Genomic DNA, 21975 nt, shown 5'->3' with positions numbered 1-21975 from the left:
TTATCACCTTAACACTAATAAAACCTATGTACTGTAATCCCAAGCTTGATTATATTTGTGTTGAAATAAAAGTTGTTGGCTGTATATTTAAATAAAGGATGCCATGCTGGCAGGCGAAGTGTGTTTTTCTGGGGTTTTGACATCTGGCAGTGCTGCGCTCCTGGGACCTATCCAGTTCTCTATAGACTCCTTGATTGGAATCTAATAGAATATTATCAATTTCTCCCAGGTACTGTCTACCCCTAGCTGGAAAAAAATCTGCCAGCATTTTGCTAACAGAAACGTATCTTGATCATTGTAAAGCACAAAATAAAATCAAGATTTCAAATTCAAAATATATCAGACATCGTTTAAGGTAAACATATTCTATTTGGTTTTATATGCCTTTAACAATTCTACTCCAACAAATCCTTCGAATTGGTTGTCTTCAAGAGATATATACCCATCACTCTTTAAATGTATGGAATATAGGATGAAGGCTATTGTAAATTGAAATACAAAATATTCGTAATTGTTTCTCTTGTATTGCAATTTCTAAACTGCATTTTAATGCTAGTCCTAGTAGAAATCCTAAATCCAAAATGAACACTCAGGAAGTAAAATGTCAATAACTTGACCTACTAATAATGTAACTCATTGAATTCCATGAAAATGTTAAAATCGGTTCTTTAATGAAATACATGTGGCAATGCAATATTTAAAAACATTAATGTAATAAATAAATTAAAATTTCATTTGACAAGTAACGACAATACAGAAAGTACGTTTTCAAACGGTCTCTGCTATAACAGCAATACAGCAACATCTGTAAGAATATATCTATGTGTTCATCAATTCGTTCCGATGATATATTTACAGTAAACAAGTATAGTTCCATGAAACCAATTGTTTTTAAAAAGCAAACAGTACTAAACAATGTGCTTTAACAAACAACAACTTAAGAGTTCATCATTTTCACTAACACGCTGATGTTTACATACAAATCTCAGGATTTATTTTTTAAAGAAAACAATTAATATCTAATATACCTTTCGATTTGTAGATGTACTAATGTAAAAAGAAACGTCTAAGATATTTTATTTAACTGCCACTTCCCTTCGAACATTTTACACATTTTATTTGCTTTAAGAATGTGATTTTCTCAAGCAAAACGAGGAGGGAATCCCAATAAATATGTAATGAAGTAAACATTACCTCACACAATAAATAGTTAATGGGATGAGACCCACGCAATGTAGGCTATTGCAGAAGTATTACAAGCAAATACAAGCAATTTTGGCAAATTAAACCCAACACTGGCAAACATTTCAATTTCTCATTCACGCTAGATATTGTGTAAGGTATAGAAAACGATTATTAAATTCTCCCCTTTTTTGACACAGCTTGAACTTAAAATATTTAGTTATTTGCAAATAAATCTATTTTTTAATTGTCTTTATTATTCTGTCATCACTCTTTAAATTAAAGAGGCATAATTAATTAGGCAGCTCAAAATTAAGTATAGAGACGTCTAAATTAATAATTTAAAGGGAGTTGTTTGGCAGTAATCTAATAATAGCTTTCAGTGGCAGCAACAGAGGTTGTCTGATTCCTCTCGTCGCCTCCTTACAAACACGCCAGCTTGTATCACAATAAAAATGAAAATGGATTTATATAAGTGCGAGTAAAACTTACAAGATGTGTAAGCCGAATGGCTGCATTGATTTAAACATATATGGTTATGATTGATTTCTGATCTATTATTTTTCACAACTGAAACAAATGTCTTCAAAGTGTGCTTAAACGTAACCAGATTTGTTTTCGTTGAGAAAAAAAATGGTGAGGCATAGTAAGGGAAAAAAACGAATTATCTTACTTGCTCAGTCAAACGATCCTTTTTAAATGATTCCACATCCCTTCAGGAAAAAAAAAACATGTCAGTTTGTTTATATTTTTGGAGTGCAATTTTGAGTCACTTCAGATATGACGAATAATTCTGTTTCAGAGTTCAAGTCCTTGATGATTGAAAAGTCAATACGAAATATTATACAAATCGAGCCTGTCTCTTAACAGTGTAAGAGTTCTTGAACCTTTCACTATTTTATTTTAAATTGTCAAAGATCAAGCTAGATGCATGCAGAGTATTTCATCCTTTTCTGTTTCTGCCTCTGGTTACAAAACCAGACCCGGACCACGTTTTTTTTCAGATCTAGCTTTTCTGCAATGGCTGCAATTTTCTCAGAGGAAGGACGGGGTTGAATGGCGAAGTAAGCCTCCAAAGACCTCTTCTCTGGGGCAGCTATGGAGGTGCGCTTCCTCTTTTTCTCTGCCCCGTTGAAGAGCTCGGGCTTGTTCATTTTATCCCTGTGCGATTTTTCTGCCTCCTCCAGCCAGGCTTGCAAAATCGGTTTCAGAGCGATCATGTTGTTGTGCGACAGCGTGAGGGACTCGAATCGGCAGATGGTGCTTTGGCTCAGGGATCCCACACCTGGAATCTTCAGGTTGGCCAAGGCTGACCCTACATCCGCCTGGGTCACCCCGAGCTTGATCCTTCTCTGCTTGAACCTCTCTGCAAAGGCTTCCAAGTCCCTGGGATCAGCTTCAACTTCACTCATGCAGCCCATGTGAGAGAGCCCGTGGGCATGGGCCATGTTGATAGCTGCCTGGTGCATGGGGTTCATGCCTGCCATATGGCCAGGGTGGGCTGGCGTGGAGACAACAGATCCATCCATCCCTGCCATGGCCCCGAGAGCCAGCCCTGGGGTGATGTGATCGAGAAGGTCCCCTTCCAGGGCTTGGTGGGGTTGGTGGTGGTGGTGATGATGGTGGTGGTGGTGGTGAGATGGGTGGGAAATAGGTACAGAGGAGGAAGAAGAAGCCGAGGAGGTACAAGGGATAGTGTTCATGGTGTGATAGGTAGCGTCCGGCTTATAAGGACTATGATGAACAGGGTGATGGTGGCTCTTGGTCTGATGAGAGACTATATCCACAGCCGCCAAAGCTTCAGCTCGGGCCAGCAAACTCTCATCCAAACCTCCAAATATATTGCTCTGCAATTGCAAATAGAATGCACACATTACTGTCAGCAGGGAATTCTCTCTCCACTCTTCAGATTAAAACATTTCCAGAATGTTAAAAAAAATTCTAATAAGAACACACAAAACAAGACACATGCAACATCCCAGGTCATAAAAATTAATATGAAAGGCAAGCCCAACTGAATACATAAGTTGGGAGAAAAAAAATGATTGGAGGTGTTGGATGATTTGCTGTGCAGACATGAAAAAAACATCAAGCAAAAAAGTGGGCTGTCAAAATGTGCCTTTAAGGGGTGATTATGCAGAATACATACCGGTGGGGTTGGGAGACAGGCTCGGCGCATCGCCTCCGAGCTGCTGCTGCTGATAGTAGTGCAGTGTCTAGAAGTAGAAGATGAGGAAGGTGCACTTGAAGTCAAAGCAGACGACGAAGAAGAATGCAAACTGGAATACTTGGGTTCGGGCAAGCTGGTGTGAGGCATGCTGAATGCCTGCTTGTTGTTCAGAGACATCATCATCATATTTGCAGGAGACAGAGTTGAGGCGAGCGCCTCTACAAGTTCAGTCTCCGCCTCTTCAATGAGAACAACTCTCAAGCTCACTTGCTTGTTAAAGTCTCGAGACGCTGTTTAATAACTAGCGGGTAAAATAAACAAACAAACAAACAAATACATAAATAAATAAATAAATAAATAAATAAATAAATAAATAAATAAATAAACGTTCTATTCTGTGTTTAGTACATCTATTATTGCCCCTCTGGTCGGGGGTCTCTCGCGCCAGGTGTTACATGCTCTGATACCTCACAGTGTTGTCGCGAGTAGCGTTGACTACTCTAGTGAAGAGTGCTCGCGCGGTGGGCTACTTCTTCTGCTACAGCTGAGGCACGCGCCGCTTATAACAGATACCCGCCTCCTGTCATTTTGCTTTTTGGATTTTTAAGTCTCTCGCTACACTTCTTCTATCTTGCTTATTTCCCTGCTGATGCTTGTTCCTGCTTAGGTTGCAGTATCAGTCACGGTTGCCGCTGTCACTTTACAAAATTATTGTTGTTTTGTTTTGTTGTTTTGTTTCTTTGTCTTTTTTCAGTCAGGTGTCCAAAACACAAGCTGGTGATGATGTAGCACACTTTGACCACTTTCTTCAGTAGCCAACACAAGTGAAAATTAAATTAGGAGATGCGAGGTGACAGTCTCCGGACTGCTCGACTCTATTGAATGCTGCGGGGACTCGGTCTCCTCTTCTCTGAGCCAAGAGCTGTGCCCGGTCTGTGCTCTCTCGCTCTCTCTCTCTCTCTCTCTCTCTCTCTCTCTCTCTCTCTCTCTCTCTCTCTCTCTCTCCCTCTCTCTCTCTCTCTCTCTCTCTCTCTCTCTCTCTCAGCTACACCTGAAAAACCTTTCATTGGATTTATTATTCTTCATTAGCCACAGCACCGCCGGGGGTGGTCCGCGCATGGGCACTGTTTAGAAAGACACCCTATTCTCACGGCCACTGCTAACATTGTGCTTGGCATCAGCTTTAAGTTTACCGATCACAATGTATCAACAACTGACAGTAGCCTACCAACAACCAGAGGACGACCAAAAAATAGCAAACATATTGATTAGTAGATTGTTAGTTTAAGATGAATTCAGTAGTTTATATTATTCAGGCTAAATACATAGGATATGGGAATTCAGGTCATGTCCAAATGCTCCCTTCAGCATGACACAGGCTATAGAAAGAAGAGATATTGAGAGAATGTGTAATATTATGCGTGTTTGTGTGTGTGTGTGTGTGTGTGTGTGTGTGTGTGTGTGTGTGTGTGTGGATAATACATGCATCCAGATAATTCTTAAATCTGTGTTTCCAATCTCATTTTACTGCATGACTAACTGTTATTCAAACCAGAAAACTGTTTCAGATAATGGCTCATATCGGATAGTAAGAGAAGGGCCTGTAGTTCCAGTGAATTAAAGAAATAACAACTCAGAACGTTATCTACGCTGCATCTCCGTGAAATGAAATAAATCAAAGTGAAATGCTTGACTATCATTTAATTATGGCGCGAATAGCGCCGTGGAAGAAGTAGAACAACATCTCTAAACAAATTATGGCAGGGCGAGGAATGAATTATTAGATTTAAAATTCATTTAGGCTCGCGAAACACGGCTTTTCAATATGTAATCTTCTACGCCTCATCAGATTTATATGCCTAATTCACCTTGACGAATTTATTAGTTTTTGTAATAGTAAAAAAATAAATAAAAAAAATTAGAAGCTCTTTTATTAATGACAGTAGAAAGTGATTTTTGAAAGTCTTAAGGATTTGATTGCAAACCCAATACAATTCAACTCTTGTCGCGTCAGGCTATTATCACATCTTCCTACTAATTAGGGTACTTCATCAGTGATATAATTAAAAACCTTTAATCATATTCTAATTAACAAGGGTTGTCTAATTTGTTTAATCTGTTAGAAGGCTTTGCCTGGGCTAATTGATATAAATCCGCTTGCATTTGGATAACATATACTGTTTTGCTATTCAGATGCTACCACTATAGCGTTCATTGTATACAATAAATTACTCAAGGTGCAAGAAATGCAATTTCTCTTTTTGTTACAAGCTATAAATAAGCACTTTTCAATATATTCAATGTTAATCAATCTAGGTTGTTTTTAAATAATCTTTTTTTATATATAAAAAGCACAATTATTTGTCTAGTCCTTTGCCAGAAAAAGACATTTAGGTTTTGCCTTCATTTTATCCGACCTATTATTTGCTTTATATTTGATAAATATATTAATAGATTTGCCCGTTATATTTAGGAAGACGTTACAGAAATTATTAGCATTTTACTTATTTTAGCTGCCTAAACGCAATATTTCTTGAATATGTGTTGTACTAATATAATTACATTTTATCCTAATAATAATAATAATAATAATAATAATAATAATAATAATAATAATAATAATAATAATTCAGAACAGCTATGCTGGGTTGACTAACTGCGCTTTAAAAAAAGTCAAGATTGTCCATCATACTAATTAATTAACCATATGCATAGTTCATTGAAGCACTCTCAATTGTTAATCCATCTTTTGCAATAGATTTTGAACACATAGTATTTTAATTGTTTGATAATGTACCTGAGACGCACAAAAGCGTAGTTTTAGTTTTGCCAGTATAGCTTTTTCTCCCAAAGGTACAGGTTATAGCATACAACTTGAACTGGATACAGACAATAAAGTGATAAGGTTATAGATAATAAAGGTGTCATTGTCATTTTTTAAAATGAATTTGATGGTAAAGTACAAAATAACAATGTTTTTTTTCTGCAGTATTTTAAGCATCAGTGCTACTCTGAGCATGTACACAGCCCATTTTAGCCGCGAACAGTTGCTCAGCAAAATTAATTAAACTCTTTTCGTGGGGAGTAAATGGTTAAGATAAATGAGGATGCAGACAAGAAGCTGCAGAAATCACTGAAATTAAGGAGTATGAGTGAGGGATCAGCAGCAATGCTATAACTGGATCATCGCTCTCTGTCATATGGTCCACTCAGCCTCTTTGTTTGTTAATAGCTTTTGGCACTGCTTTCTGCTATCCTGATTCACAAGGGCAGTTTAGATGTCCCAAAGCAGCGACAGAGCTACTGATAAAAGTGCATTGCATGTATAACCCTTCGAAATGCCACTAGTCAGATGACTTCTGCTCACAAGTGGGCTGCCGAACATTTTAAAGCAACCTTTAATACACCCGGCCAGAGACATCCAGTGTCTCCTCGCAGATATTGCACGTTTTGATTTATGATGACACTTTAACGAAATCATTTATATTTCAGCGACTCTAAATCGGCGTATGAAATTTGTATTCACACTGACACACACTTTTAAGTATTTATTTTCTCAAAGAAATACATTTACCTACTGTCAGGCTACCTGCTTTGAAGTATATTGAATGAAATATCCGAAAACACAACCTTACAGTGACCGGTGTGTGTTATTCAAATGGTTTAAGTGCAATCGTTTGTTTCTATGGAAGGCCATCTCTGCCGGCTTACAACAAAAACTAACCATTAACGATTACGTACCACGTGATATCAAACTCATTTTCAATTTACAGTGTATGCTGAGTGGTGTATGATGCATGTATTCTGACATTAACAGGTTTTTTTTTGTTTGCTTAACTTTAAAGTCACTGTTCTATATTCACCGTTAGTGTAACAGCAAAATGCAACAACAGACTCGTGTTATATTTATACCCGTGTTGGCTATGTATGTATCATTGTAAATCCTATTCATATTTATAAGCACACACCTTTATATTGTTGCTAGTTTAAAAAAAAAAAAAAAAAAACATGTCAAGATAACTCGGGTGTTTTTTTTCCGAGTGGTATCTCAACTAATTAAACGAGTTGAAATTAAAATCGATGCTTTGATGATAAAATAATTATATACATTTAAAGAGTGAGAGCAAGGTCAACTTTGGAACATCACAAGCAGAATAGCGCACGCGAAACAGTGATCAATGATCTATCTATCTATCTATCTATCTATCTATCTATCTATCTATCTATATATATAAAGCTAAATCAATTCATAAGACTTGTGCCATACGCCAATTTTAAAACTACATGTATTGAAGTTGGCATGTTTAGAGAGAAGACAGTATGGTTACATTGCAACCACGTATATTGCATCACATCTGGTGGGTTACATTTTGTTAAAGAAAATCCATGTAGCCTATTATAATACATATATTAAACACATCTTGAAAACTGTTTCTGTTTACTCAACACCAACAGGCTACCGGTGATAGAGAATGATTTCTGCATTTGCCTGTTTTTATTTTTATCTGCTCGGTCAGAAGATGTAGCTGTCAATTCCATAAAGCAGCAGTCAAAGTACCCCGGCCCGCTCCCTCTACGAGAATGTAGCGAGGGACTCAAAAATGACCGTCACAAAAGTGGTCTAATCCCTCACACTGCGGGGCACAAACGCCTTAATCCTGAAGGAAATGGCGATTTTCCCATGGTTGGCATGTTTTTTTTTTTCTCTTCGTTGTTACAGTGCATAAGGATGAGACAGCAAAAAAAGTCGAATCACTCTCAGGGCAGTACTGCACGGAATAGAATCTCCAAGTCTAACGCCCGCACAATATCCCAACATCGCCCCAGGGCGCAGCGGGGGTTAACTTTGACCGATGCATAATGCAGATTCTATTCTCAAAGAGCATACTTAACAGCAAATCTGATGTGTAGGCCTATCATATCAGTGATGTGTTTATTGTCTCAGTCAAATAGAAATAGTTTTGACAGGACTTCTGCACTTATTTATTTACACTCCTGACAAGTAAAGTCAAAGCATGAAATCAAATTGCAGAGAAGTGCTAAAATGAGGACAGCGAAGCAGGTTTGCAGTTCAAAACAGCGATTCTTATTAAGCAGCGAGCGCACCCGCCGACCGTTACAGTATTTAAGGCTTGGAATAATCGATGCAGTTAACTGTGGCGCACTCTGCTTTCTGACGCTTAAATACAAAAAAAAAAAATATCGAAACCTAATAAAACGTTTCCGAACAAACTTATTGTCCATATTTGAGGGATATGGCCCACATATATGTAAAGCGGCAGCTAAACATGCTGTTAATTTTAACCAATAATGCTGCTCAGTTTAATTTTTATTTTAATAGAAATTTGACTAAACATCCCCTAATGACATAGTCTCAGACAAGCTCTCTAGCTGCTTGGCGTCTGTCTTACCCTAATGTCCAGCACAGTCTGCTTTGGCAGACCTTTCTTGGTGCTGGACCATATTACTTCTCAAACTATTGGTACAGTCTACCATGCTGACTGGGCCAGGCTCCAGCCTCTGTTCATTCACCTGCCTAAAAGGTGGGTTAATGAAACTAATTGATTGGCCAATCATGGCCTACAGTTTCTCCCACAATCCTGACATTCTGATGCAGAGGTAATTGCCAGGTATAGGTGGAGGATTAATCCTGTATCTGCCAGGTATTTCCACCCCATAAAAAGGAAGTCATCGATTAGAACCCCCTTTTGCAAGCCCTGAGACCCATTTAATATTGTACTAATAGACTGATATTTTGTAAAATGCACATGGCCCTGTTTCCTGCTTTACAAAAGTCACTTTAGTTTGCGCAATATGGAAACAACCATTTCCAACTCTGAAAATTAGGCATTAAACTACCCTAAAACAGGAAACTTATCAATTGAGTTATAACATACAAAAAAACATCATGGGTTACAATAATATGTGCAAGCTACAGTTTGTTTTTCCTTTTCTCATAATACACACAAAGAAACAAACTGCTCCTTGAGGAATTCTGAATAGCACATTATTTGTAGTAATTCTTCTGAGATACTGAAAACAGTACGGGTTGATTTAGGTGGCTTGTTTGTTTTTTAATTATGACAGAATCAAGGTAGGAACTGAGAGGTTTACGTGTTTTGATAAAAAGATGTGAATGGCTTTCCCACGGGAGCCATGTGTGCTACAATGCTAATTATAAAGACCACCAGAGACAAGTTTTGTTGTGATCCATTCCTTTGGTATGCCACAGACAAGGTAGCTGTGGTAGCTTGAAACACAAATAAATGCAATGCAACAATGACTGTCAGTCATGTGCTTAATGTCTGCTCTGCATTGGAATACACAGACAACTACTGTAGAGTGATAAACTGCAGTTCTGTTGAGTGTATGGGGAAACGGGAACAGCAGGGGGCGTTGTAGGGTTGAAGAGGGAGAGGAGAGGGGGGTGAGAGTAGATAATAGCGACCCCTCACTTCTAAATATAGCACTATACCCCTGCTTATACCTATATATATATACTTCACATTTAATGTGTTTTTACACATTTTGTTTGTGATAATTTAATGAATTGCTGTAGTAGTTTTTCTAGAAAGTCTTTTTTCCTTGTGTTTTTATTCTGTTTTACAGATAATATGTGCAGGCCTGTCTGCAACGTGGTGCTCAGCAAGACCGAGATACTTGCTTAGGTACCAAACCGGGACCAAGGTTACTGCACCGGTAACAGTACCTTCCCGGTACCGACCCGGTTTAATCCCATTACCTTCCCCATACTGACCCGGTTGTTCCTTGCATCATGCCTGGGTTTTGTCCCAGTCTGCCTATTGAGGACAAGCATGGCAGGTGCTCTTCCTGCCTGGGGCCAGAGCATGCCAAGGAGACACTGGCAAATCGCAGCTTCTGCGAGTGTTGTGTTCTGCTTTCTCCAAGCGCACGCTTGAGAAGAGGTTATCCCACAGCTCTAAGGAGCTTTCTGCTTCCCTGTGGCAAAGTGGGTAAGTGTGTGCAGGTGAAGGTAATACAGCAGTCCAGAAGAAACAGACAGACAATGATATCCAGGTGCAATGGTATTTATTGGTTGTATTTTTTTTCCAAAGCCTGATGGCAAAACAACAGTAAACAAAAATGATGTAGTGATACAGCGGCATGTATCACTTTATTTATAATCCCCGGGTTTGACCCGTAACCAATAGTCCCATTCTTTATACACCCACACGTAACACAAAACACATACACAGGTTCTTTAGTGAGTAAATTAGTGCTTGTGGTGCAAATACAGTTCTTCGTGAAACAAGGGAAGTGCTGGTGTCCGGTTTGGTGCTGGCCTTTGGCTACAGCTCTGGATCGTGTTAGTAGACTAAACAACAAACAAACAGTTTTAGCAAGACAGTACGAAACAAACACAACACTCACGTTTTTCACCTTTCTCCTTTTAGGTTCTCTCTAACCATTTACAAAGGACCAGATCACTTTACTACGTTCCCTTTTTATACCCTCACTCATGACCTCTTGGTTAACGAGTGCATATGCTCCTCCAATCCGCGGATGCCACTCCGTTTCCCGTCCGGGTCATTGAGTTTGTGTATTGTAGCTCCACCCCCTTTCTAGATGTCCGACTTCCACCTAACCCTGGGAATAAACTGTCATGCCATTTAGTCCAGGGTGCTCTGTTCCCTTTACACAGCGCCCTCGCAGGTCGGGAGGGAGATCTAACACCAATAATCATTCGATCTCTGTCACAGTCCCTTACTCCTGCTCAGTGCTCTTTGCCTTCACCCTCTCTTACTGAGGTGATTGCATCCGCACGCCATGGCTCTGCACCAAGATAGAGTGGACAACGCACCTGGGAATGTAGCCCAGGCTGGAAACTGTCTTCATAATCTTCCTCATCCCGCTTGAGCTCTGTCTCTCCTTCCCCTCCCCCGTGGAAGAGGAAGAAGAGTCGCTCTTCCAGGTGATCAACAGACTCGGAGCAGATGGAAAAGATCTGGACAGCTGTTTCCCACCAAGGAACTGTTCTCGCTGAAAAACTGTGGAAACTTTCAATGCCACCTGCCCTGCCTGTTCCCTTGGAGCCCCATGAGCTACAAGCGCAAATTGGCCACAAGAGGACATACTGTCCATCACTGCCTCTTAGGAGGTGGCGAACAGGAGCTGATGTTCACATCTGAGCACATGTGGTCAGACGGCACATCCCCTACAGTTCAACTCTCCCTGTCGACATTAAGAGGGCCACTGCAAGGTTGCAAGTGCCCTGGCCTACAACAAATGAAACAAGGCAGTCCGTTTTTGACAAGGAGCCTACCGCCTCTCCCATACCCTCCCAATTCACCCGGATTTGCTCAATGAAATCCAGTCTTCCTGGGATAATCTGGCAACAGCTGGGCCTGGCCCATTTTCCACCGGTTGAGGCTTCTATTGCTGCCTTGGTCCACGCTAGGGAACTACAATAGCATCCTGGTAGCCTACCAGTCGCATTTGCTGTGGTGCCTCTCTAAGAACCACAGGCCCTCACCACAACAGCTGGATGAGCTGCACCTGGTTAACAGAAACCTGCTCCATGTGTCCCAGCTCAACGGACAGGCTCTAGGTAGAAACTTGGCACTCAGGCAGCTTTGGCTTTCTCAGGCACATGTGCCTGATAGGGACACAGCACTGCTGTTGGATGCCCCAATAACCCAGGTAATACGTTTGGTCCTGCGGTGGATGATATGCTGCAGAGCTCTCATCGCACATGGGAATCAATGAAGGAGCTGATTCGCCAGCTTCCCAAACGACCACCTCCTGTACGTAAACCAGCAGCAAACTGTGAGCGCAGTCCTTTTGATACCTATGGGGCAGAGTCATGACTGCGTCACAGACTCAAAGTGCAGTTACAGTGCATAAGGATGAGACAGCAAAAAAAGTCGAATCACTCTCAGGGCAGTACTGCACGGAATAGAATCTCCAAGTCTAACGCCCGCACAATATCCCAACATCGCCCCAGGGCGCAGCGGGGGTTAACTTTGACCGATGCATAATGCAGATTTTATTCTCAAAGAGCATACTTAACAGCAAATCTGATGTGTAGGCCTATCATATCAGTGATGTGTTTATTGTCTCAGTCAAATAGAAATAGTTTTGACAGGACTTCTGCACTTATTTATTTACACTCCTGACAAGTAAAGTCAAAGCATGAAATCAAATTGCAGAGAAGTGCTAAAATGAGGACAGCGAAGCAGGTTTGCAGTTCAAAACAGCGATTCTTATTAAGCAGCGAGCGCACCCGCCGACCGTTACAGTATTTAAGGCTTGGAATAATCGATGCAGTTAACTGTGGCGCACTCTGCTTTCTGACGCTTAAATACAAAAAAAAAATATCGAAACCTAATAAAACGTTTCCGAACAAACTTATTGTCCATATTTGAGGGATATGGCCCACATATATGTAAAGCGGCAGCTAAACATGCTGTTAATTTTAACCAATAAGCTCTGTCTCTCCTTCCCCTCCCCCGTGGAAGAGGAAGAAGAGTCGCTCTTCCAGGTGATCAACAGACTCGGAGCAGATGGAAAAGATCTGGACAGCTGTTTCCCACCAAGGAACTGTTCTCGCTGAAAAACTGTGGAAACTTTCAATGCCACCTGCCCTGCCTGTTCCCTTGGAGCCCCATGAGCTACAAGCGCAAATTGGCCACAAGAGGACATACTGTCCATCACTGCCTCTTAGGAGGTGGCGAACAGGAGCTGATGTGGTCAGACGGCACATCCCCTACAGTTCAACTCTCCCTGTCGACATTAAGAGGGCCAATGCAAGGTTGCAAGTGCCCTGGCCTACAACAAATGAAACAAGGCAGTCCGTTTTTGACAAGGAGCCTACCGCCTCTCCCATACCCTCCCAATTCACCCGGATTTGCTCAATGAAATCCAGTCTTCCTGGGATAATCTGGCAACAGCTGGGCCTGGTCCTTTTGATACCTATGGGGCAGAGTCATGACTGCGTCACAGACTCAAAGTGCAGCTTTGGCATACAATTTTCAGGATTCAGGTCTTTAGGAGGTAAATACCCATTCGGTAATGTTTACATTTCTATTTCAGGGGACCAAGGTTATAATAATAATAACGTTCCCATATTTCTATCTTTACTGACAATGCTTTACACAAACAGTAAACCATGTGTGCCAGACCTTGCCATCTCAATTCACAAGTGATCGTGTGCATTGGTCGATAAATGTTGTCCCATTGCGCCCATTTTAATTCACCATTGACTCAGTACTGTGGCTGAGGTAATGGTCCTAGAAACAACTTCATGAAAAAGAGCTTCTGATGACTTTTCTGAGGAGACAGGCTCCACCAATTGCTCACAAGATCATACTAGGTTCTTCATACATTTGGAAGATATAATAAAAAATGATAACGTGACAACAAAAGCATTGAAGTTAAAAAAGCCAATATGATGGAATTCCCAAATGCATGTACATCCAGAGGCTATTTTATTATTATTTGCTTATTTAGCAGATGCCTTTATCCAAGGCAACTTACAGAGACTAGGGTGTGTGAACTATGCATCAGCTGCAGAGTCACTTACAATTACGTCTCACCTGAAAGACGGAGTACAAGTGACTTGCTCAGAGTCACACAATGAGTTAGTGGCTGAAGTGGGATTTGAACTGGGAACCTTCTGGTTACAAGCCCTTTTCTTTAACCACTGGATCACACAGCCTCCATTTCTATTTTTATCTATTTCTCCTACTCTAGCTGGATGCTCTTCTTGGTGTTAGTTGACCCTGTCTAACAAAAATGCCACACACTGTCAGACATGTTAAGTCAAAACCCATTGAGCTTGGAATGAGACTTACTTATTTTAAGAAAATATTTTGTATCAAATTAAGCAGTATCACTCCTAAAAGAAATGAAATCATTATTTTATTTTAAAATCTCACTCATTTGGATGTTCAGAATGACAATGGCATCTCTGTACTGCACTTCATTGACTTTATTTGTGCTGCAGTCTTGAAAGTTGTAACATCGATTAGAGTAACTGTAGAGTAGCCATTGGCTTTTAACCATTTAACTGCCAGTTACATAATTTGCTACTGAAAATTATCGATCTTTTTAAAGTGGCTTATGTACACAAAAAACTGAAAATCACCGGCTTACAAGAAGGGAAAGGGGGGTCCCCGAGTAGTTCACCTGGTAGAAGCGCAACCGTGTGGTGCACAGGTGAGTCATAAAGTACAGGTTTGCACTGGGGACTCCGAAGGGAGCATCGTATTGGCTCTGGAGCTCCCCTGGGTTGGGGATACCAAACCGTCAGGGACTGTTTCTCCTCATCGCACTACAGTGAATCCTGCTGGCCAGGCACACAGTGAGCTCAGAGCAGACACCTGTAGGGCTGGCCTTTGTCCTCCAGAGGTCGGTAGCTTGCTGACACCCGCTCGAGTTCCTGGGTGATGAAGGTGGCTTGGTTGTGGGGATCGGAGGACACCCACTGAACCTACGGGTCTCCTGAAAATGTGGGGAATTGCTGTGGTGAGGGGATTGGACATTCCAAATTTGAAGAAAATTGGAGGAAAAATAATAATTGGAAAAGAAGGGAAAGGGTCTAGTTGTAATCATACAGGTAACCCAAGTCTTTATTCACAACTTTGAGTGTACATATAGCTTTTCATATATATATATATACATATTTTTTTAAAGGACCACTTACTGTAGGGGAAAAAATGTGTTTGCCAATACTAATACTACGTTCATAAAGAGAGAGGAAAAAAGAGTCTAGCAACTGATTAGAACAGGCGAAAGTGAGGTGAGATTAGAGGTCAACAAAACAAATAACACACAGATTTACTATTGCTGATGTCTTTTAGAGAGACATTAGACTTTGCGAGCCTGAATGGTATACAGAAGCTGCAGGGCAGTAAATGATAAGGTCAATACTTATAATGATGTCACATACCTCAAGGTGCTCGGAATCAATATAGAAAGGCCTGATGCAGCTGTCAGCAAGTCAAATTGTCTTCAGCTTTGATAAAAAATCCCTTTTTGGAAATATTTATCTTGCAGTATACTAAAGCCGGCTCAAGATTCTGTCAGTCAAGATGTTGTGTTCTTATGTATTATGTTTCTAGAGGAAGTTCAGATCAACCTTTCAGGTATAAAATGTATGTTTCCTTTTTGGTTAATTACATTAATATGGTAGGTACATTTTTAAACTTTAAATTATAAATATGTAGAGACAATACAAATAACAACTGAATTGCAAATTTTCTGACATATTATATTTCCTGTTGCTAACAAAATATTAATTTGTCTTTGAAACAATTTCATTAAAAAATAGGCTGTTGTATGCCTGTGTCTGCTTTTCATTTTGTAAAATAAAAGATACACTAAAATACTTTATATTTTCAATTTTTAATAATAAAAATATATATTCTGTAAATAATTTATTTTGATGATTTGCTATAGTGTTTGAGTGGTTGAAATTCCGGACGATGAGAAACCCATACGGTGAGAGCGATTCCTGTCACCGCACACCGCAGTTCCATATAGATCTTCCTGTTCTTAATTTAGCATTATTTGGTAGAAATTGCATGTCTAGTAGTAGTAACCACTCAGGAATCTCGTAGTAATCTCTTTTATGATTAGGGGCTTTCATAAATCAATTGCACAAAGACTAAATTCCACTGTCAACCTGTATGAATATAAACAGGATGAGTTTAAATGAAACATGACTGACTTTGACTGATAGAGCTGCTCTCCCCACAAGCAGAATTAAAGCTCAGTGGGTGCCCTCAAATGATATTGTGATATCTTCAATAAGCTAAATAATGTTACTGCCAAGTTTCATGGCAAAAGTTAAGTGGTTCTCCAGATATTTGCTAACATAGACTAATAAATAGCCAAGAAAAGGTTTATTGTCTTCATGCAGTATAAGCTTGCTATTAGCCACTTTTCCTTTTGGAAACTTATATGTGAGCTATTCGTCACTGACATAAAAATGGAGGTAGGGGGGTTGTGGCATGGTAGAGTCACAGCCCAGATGTTACTTGGCAGGGAGAAAAACTCAGACACAGAAAGCTGCAAGTTTAATCCACTAATGTGCTCTTTAATAAACAAACACACAAAAATAACATGGACAAAACCATTAAACAAAACACATTAACAAAATAAACGGCACATGGGCCAAAATAAAAGGGTTTACAAAAACTCACGAACACAGAACGGCACAACACAGCACGGAACACAAACACAGACCTCCACCTCTCACCAACATTAGTAGCTTTCACCCTGCCACACTGCCACAGGAGTCAAAATTGGCAACTTTACTATCACGTTTTTCTAGCGCTGGCCCCTTCTGTAGAGATTACGTCTTTTTTCTACCATTGTTACTTTGCACAAAGTTCCCACAGTCAGCCAACCATTTAAAAACATTTTAATCCCATGGAAGTGACTAAAAATTGTTTCAGTCCAATGCAATAACATCATTAGAATCAACAAAAAATGTAACCCGCAGAGATCTGCCACATTGTGAAATATAGTGTAGTGTCATTATGCCCCAGGCCAAAAATGCCATTATAGATATACCTTAGTGGTATGATGCTACTGTGTTGCAAAGTGATAAAAAAAAATGGCTTAGATTTCTTAGTGAGAGCATCTGTATATGCTGAACTTTGAGGGTGCTTGTTGGGTATGAATTGCCTCGAGTCTATTTCTTCATGCATAATAGGTGCACAGCTAGGTTAAAACAAACAAGCAGTCGATACAATGCAAGACCATAGCTGAAGTCCAAAGTACCACAGTCTGGAACCATTGGGAGAATGTCTGCATATTATATATGGGTAGGGTGTATAATGTAGGTAATATTATCATTATACTGTATATACAAAAGATGTGAATTATACAATAGGGATGAAAGTTCCCCATATCTGTACTATATGGTTCATCATGATTTGTATAATTAAAGCACCAATGCATGTTAAAATTCTATCAACTTAAACCAACAAAATGGAAATCAAAGCCTGTAATTTTGTGGGGTAATTGGGGGTAATTGTGTGTAATGGTGGCTTTGTAGGAAGATACTATGTAAAGCTAATGTATTTTATATTCATATTCAGTGGATCCAATTGGAAGATATCACCTGTGGCAGACTGGGGAGGAAAGAGAGAAAATGTAGTCATGGGGGGTTTGGTTGCAAGACTACATCCCCCAGAATGCCACGGGAGTGAATCAGGATGAGTTACACCTGGCTCTACTGAAAGGAGGGACACCTTCCTGTGATTAAGCAAGCAGGTACAAAAGAAAGTTGAAAGAGACCAGTGTGGTCAGATTGGAAGTAAAGGTATGGTGTTTTGTAACAGTAAACAGCTTAGCTGTCTGGTTTTAGTTAGAACCTGAAAAGTTGAGTTTGTACTCCAATGGGAGTTTGGTTTTTGTTTGTTCTTTTGCTTGGTTGCAGTGTTTTGTTTAAACTTTTTTGTTTTGTGTAAATAATAAAAGGGAACAAAACTTCTGTCTCTAGGTGAGTGCTATTCCTGCCACTGTCTGCCTTGACCACCAGTCATGTTACCACACACCATAGAAAACAACAACATTTTTTTGTAATCCTATTATTTCTTTACTTTGCTGTTTTTGTACATGTGTTTACAAACATCTAACAAAAAAAAAGTTTGTGTTGATGTTTAACTGCATACAAAACATTATATGTCATTATGAGTAAATATTTGAGAATGCATTCCACGAACTACCTAAATGTGATACAAACAAAAAAGGAAAACAGGTTCAATAGTGGATGGGTTAACAAGTTTAAAGAATAGGCATCACGCGATTATAGACAGAAGTCAGACATCAGTCTTTACAAGTATGCAAAGTTTAGTAAAATCCATCCTTCATGTTTTGCTTCTAACACAGTGAACAAGAACAGTGTTCTTGTGTGTGATGTTTAAGTGCCTAGATGTTCAGAAACATAAGAATTATGGCATTACAACATTTGAAATAGATGTCATAGATTTGTCTCCATTCATCCAACTTGTCTGGACTCCATAATAAACATAATATCTATCTTTGAAAGTATTTTCTCAATTGTGGGCCATGTTATTTAATGATGTTTTGATACCAAGGCTTGTATTAGCTTTACATTAGATATGTGTGACCCTGAGCAAGTCACTTAACCTCCTTGTGCTCCGTCTTTCGGGTGAGACGTAGCTGTAAGTGCTCTGTAGCTGATGCATAGTTCACACACCCGAGTCTCTGTAAGTCACCTTGGATAAAGGCGTCTGCTAAATAAACAAATAATAATAATAATAATAATAATAATAATAATAATAATAATAATGTGAAAGGGATATAGTGGAAGCTTATGTACATATGACAAATATAACATTTTTCCATATATCCGGAGAACAGGTTTCCCAATAGTCATGAAACTTGGAATTAACATAAGTTATTGACAGTATCAGATTCTGGATATACAGTGTCTTGCATAAGTATTCACCCCCCTTGGACTTTTCCACATTTTGTAGTGTTACAACCTGGAATTAAAATGGATTTAATTGGGATTTTTACCATTTGATTTACACAACATACTTAACACTTAGAAGGTGCAAAATATGTTTTTATTGTGACACAAAAGTTAATTAAACAAAATAAAAGACATTTGTTGGTTGTATAAGTATTCAGCCCCCTGAGTCAATACTTGGTAGAAGCACCTTTGACAGCAATTACAGCTGTGAGTCTTTTTGTGTAAGTCTCTACCATCTTTGCACATCTGGATCCTGCAATTTTTGCCCATTCTTCTTGGCAAAATTGCTCAAGCTCTGTCAAGTTGGATGGGGACCGTTGGTGAACAGGAATTTTCAAGTCTTGCCACAGATTCTCAATCGGATTGAGGTCTGGGCTTTGACTGGGCCATTCTAAGACATTCAGGTTTTTGTTTTTAAACCACTCCAGTGTAGCTTTGGCTGTGTGTTTAGGGTCATTGTCCTGCTGGAAGGTGAACCTCCGCCCCAGTTCCAGGTCTCTTGCAGACTGAAATAGGTTTTCCACTAGAATTTCCCTGTATTTGGCTCCATCCATCTTGCCCTCAATCCTGACCAGTTTCCCAGTCCCTGCTGATGAAAAGCATCCCCATAACATGATGCTGCCACCACCATGCTTCACTGTGGGGATGGTGTTCTCAGAGTGATGAGCAGTGTTGGCTTTGTGCCACACATAGCGTTTTGCGCTAAGGCCAAAAAGTTCAATTTTGGTCTCATCAGACCAGAGAACCTTTTACATACATGCCTTTTGGCAAAATCCAAACAGGATTTGATATGGGTTTTTTTTCAGCAATGGCTTTCTTCTCGTCCGGGTTATAGTTGTCCCATGGACGGTTTCTCCCATCTCAGCTGTGGATCTCTCCAGCTTCTTCAGAGTTACCATTGGCCTCTTGGTTGCTTCTCTGACTAATGCCCTCCTTACCTGGTCACTGAGTTTTGGTGGACGGCCTTCTCTAGGCAGAGTCGCGGTTGTGCCATATTCTTTACATTTTTTAATAATGGATTTAACGGTGCTCCTGGGGATGTTCAAAGTTTGGGATATTTTTTTATAACCCAACCCTGATTGGTGCTTCTCCAGAACTTTATCCTGGACTTTTTTGATAGCTCCTTGGTCTTCATGATGCTGTTTGTTTAGATATGCTCTCTAACAAACTCTGGGGCCTTCCAGAAACAGGTGTATTTAATCTGAGATCATGTTACATTTTAATTGCACACAGGTGGACTCCATTCAACTAATTATGTGACTTCTGAAGGCGATTGGTTGCACCAGAGCTTATTTAGGGGTGTCACAGCAAAGGGGGTGAATACTTATGCAATCAAGACTTTTCAGTTTTTTATTTGTAAATCATTTTGAAAAATATGTAGATTTTTTTCCCCACTTCGACATTATGGACTATTTTGTGTAGATCAGTGACACAAAATCCTAATTAAATCCATTTTAATTCCAGGTTGTAACACTACAAAATGTGGAAAAGTCCAAGGCGGGTGGATACTTATGCAAGGCACTGTATATGAAGGTGCCTGTCTGTCCAGTCCTCTCCCCATCTGTATCCATATATTGATAATTGCTTATCAAATGATCATTATTCTTCAATACTATTCTGTACACACACTTCATATATGTCATGGTCATCAACTCTTTCACCATACTTATAGACTTAAATATTAATTTACAGCTGTGGCGGGGAATGTGGATTAACTGATATACTTGTTCTTTTTCTGCTTACTTGTCAGCTAATGCAACTTTGACATAGTCTCTCGCGTTCTAAAGGACTGCTATAGTAGCTAGTAAAGTCTTGTCAAATGACATAAATGTCGCTTGTGTTTTGTGGTGTTGTACTTTCAGTTTCGAATTTTAAATAGTTAATTGTTAACTTTTACTTAGTTTAACATTATTTGAACACTCAACTTTAAAGAGTTACAATTCAGACATCCCGCACAATAGCGTTTGCTCTAGCTTTGACGTCATCCTTGTCGACATTACCGTAATGAACAGAAAACGTGACTATAAGCCTTTCTAAACATGAGGGGGAAATAACAAAATCAGTTCGACGTATAAACAAAGTAGATATAAATTTCATTTATTCAAATAAAAAAAAAGAAAGTGAATTTGTGTCTGGGGAAAGAGCCAAAGATGTTGTCTTAATCTATTCTTCCTCAAATGGTATTTGCGTACGTATTAGGTTCTGAAGGGTAATGATGGCGACTTTCTAATATCTGAGGAAATAACATACCGCAAAGCTTTTGTCCAATGTTTTTAGCTGCATCACATACTTGACCAGAGTGATACAGAGCACCGCTTTCGGTTCTCAAAATGGGTCTTTTAGATAGGCTAAGGAAGGAGTGGTTCATTATAGGAATCGTGCTTGTGATCACCTTCGCAAGGCTGGAGCCTTCTGTAGGAGTGAAGGGAGGTAAGTGTAACGAGCTAGTGAATGGGCTTTTTTGTTTGTTTCTATATAGTAACTAAAATGTAAAATACTATTTAGTTTTTAAGTGCACAGATAGTAATGTTACATTATATTTACACGCGTCTCATCCATGGAATTACTAGCTGGTAAGTTACCACAATGGCAGCGGTTTCTCATTTCTGGCTATATATTTTTATAATGGCTTATGTTGTAATAAAAACAGTGCATCAATAATAGTCTTTTTTTTCTAAAACATGTGCTAATATGTAATACTTTTTAGCATCGAAGCAGAGTCTACAAGTAGCCTACTTATTTATGTATTTGTTTTCATATACAGCATCTTAATTTATGCAGCAGCAGTACAGTGTTTTTCTCATGAGTTTTGGTTCACAGTTAATTAAGTTTGACTTTGCAACACGTTTTAATTTTACAATAGAATATATTCATACACTGAGCATACACACAGTCAGGACATACAGTCCTTGTCAAGGCTGTGTGTGTTTGAGAGTGACACGTTGCATTTCGGGTCCACTTCCGTGTTGTGCAGTTTCAATTCTGTCCTATGCTGTACTAGCATAGGCTGACCGTTTAGAATTTTTTTTTATAGCGCTATGTAACACATTGATGATACTATCTTGATTGAGTCTCTTATAACCTGATTCTTAATAAACTGTGTCGCGCTCGTATTCTGTTGCACACGTTTTAGAGAATGCAGGAGTGCACC

The 21975-nt window shown here is 39.4% G+C and overlaps 2 protein-coding genes across 6 annotated transcripts in view; one reads left to right on the top strand and one right to left on the bottom strand.

Moving 5' to 3' along the window:
* Nucleotides 1–648: 648 nt before the first annotated feature.
* Nucleotides 649–4284, bottom strand: LOC117408359 (POU domain, class 4, transcription factor 2-like). Its single transcript, XM_034013289.3, has 2 exons — nucleotides 3332–4284; nucleotides 649–3029 (listed from the first exon to the last, which is right to left on the bottom strand). Exons 1-2 carry the CDS (start codon nucleotides 3536–3538, stop codon nucleotides 2106–2108), a joined length of 1131 nt encoding a protein of 376 aa, XP_033869180.2. The 5' UTR covers nucleotides 3539–4284; the 3' UTR covers nucleotides 649–2105.
* A 16278-nt stretch (nucleotides 4285–20562) lies between these two features.
* The window catches only part of LOC117408415 (sodium/bile acid cotransporter 7-A), a 148443-nt gene continuing 147030 nt past the window's right edge, over nucleotides 20563–21975 (top strand). The window contains exon 1 of one of the 5 annotated variants that reach the window (XM_058999463.1): nucleotides 20563–21254. In XM_058999463.1, coding sequence (XP_058855446.1) covers nucleotides 21155–21254 — 100 coding nt within the window. In that variant the 5' untranslated portion in view covers nucleotides 20563–21154. Of the gene's footprint in view, nucleotides 21255–21298; nucleotides 21398–21975 lie in introns of those variants that run through there. The other 4 variants (XM_034013379.3, XM_058999453.1, XM_034013378.3 and 1 more) reach the window with 4 other exon arrangements.

Source organism: Acipenser ruthenus, chromosome 2, assembly GCF_902713425.1.
Source record: "Acipenser ruthenus chromosome 2, fAciRut3.2 maternal haplotype, whole genome shotgun sequence".
Classification (NCBI taxonomy): domain Eukaryota; kingdom Metazoa; phylum Chordata; class Actinopteri; order Acipenseriformes; family Acipenseridae; genus Acipenser; species Acipenser ruthenus.
This window is presented reverse-complemented; position numbering and strand designations above follow the sequence as displayed.

What these genes read in the sequence shown, in the direction of transcription:
- LOC117408359 (XM_034013289.3), bottom strand. Translation starts at nt 3,538, where the DNA reads ATGATGATGATGTCTCTGAACAACAAGCAGGCATTCAGCATGCCTCAC. An exon ending in CCTGTCTCCCAACCCCACCG is followed by an intron (nt 3,030 to 3,331) that starts GTATGTATTCTG and finishes TTGCAATTGCAG; the next exon opens with AGCAATATATTTGGAGGTTT.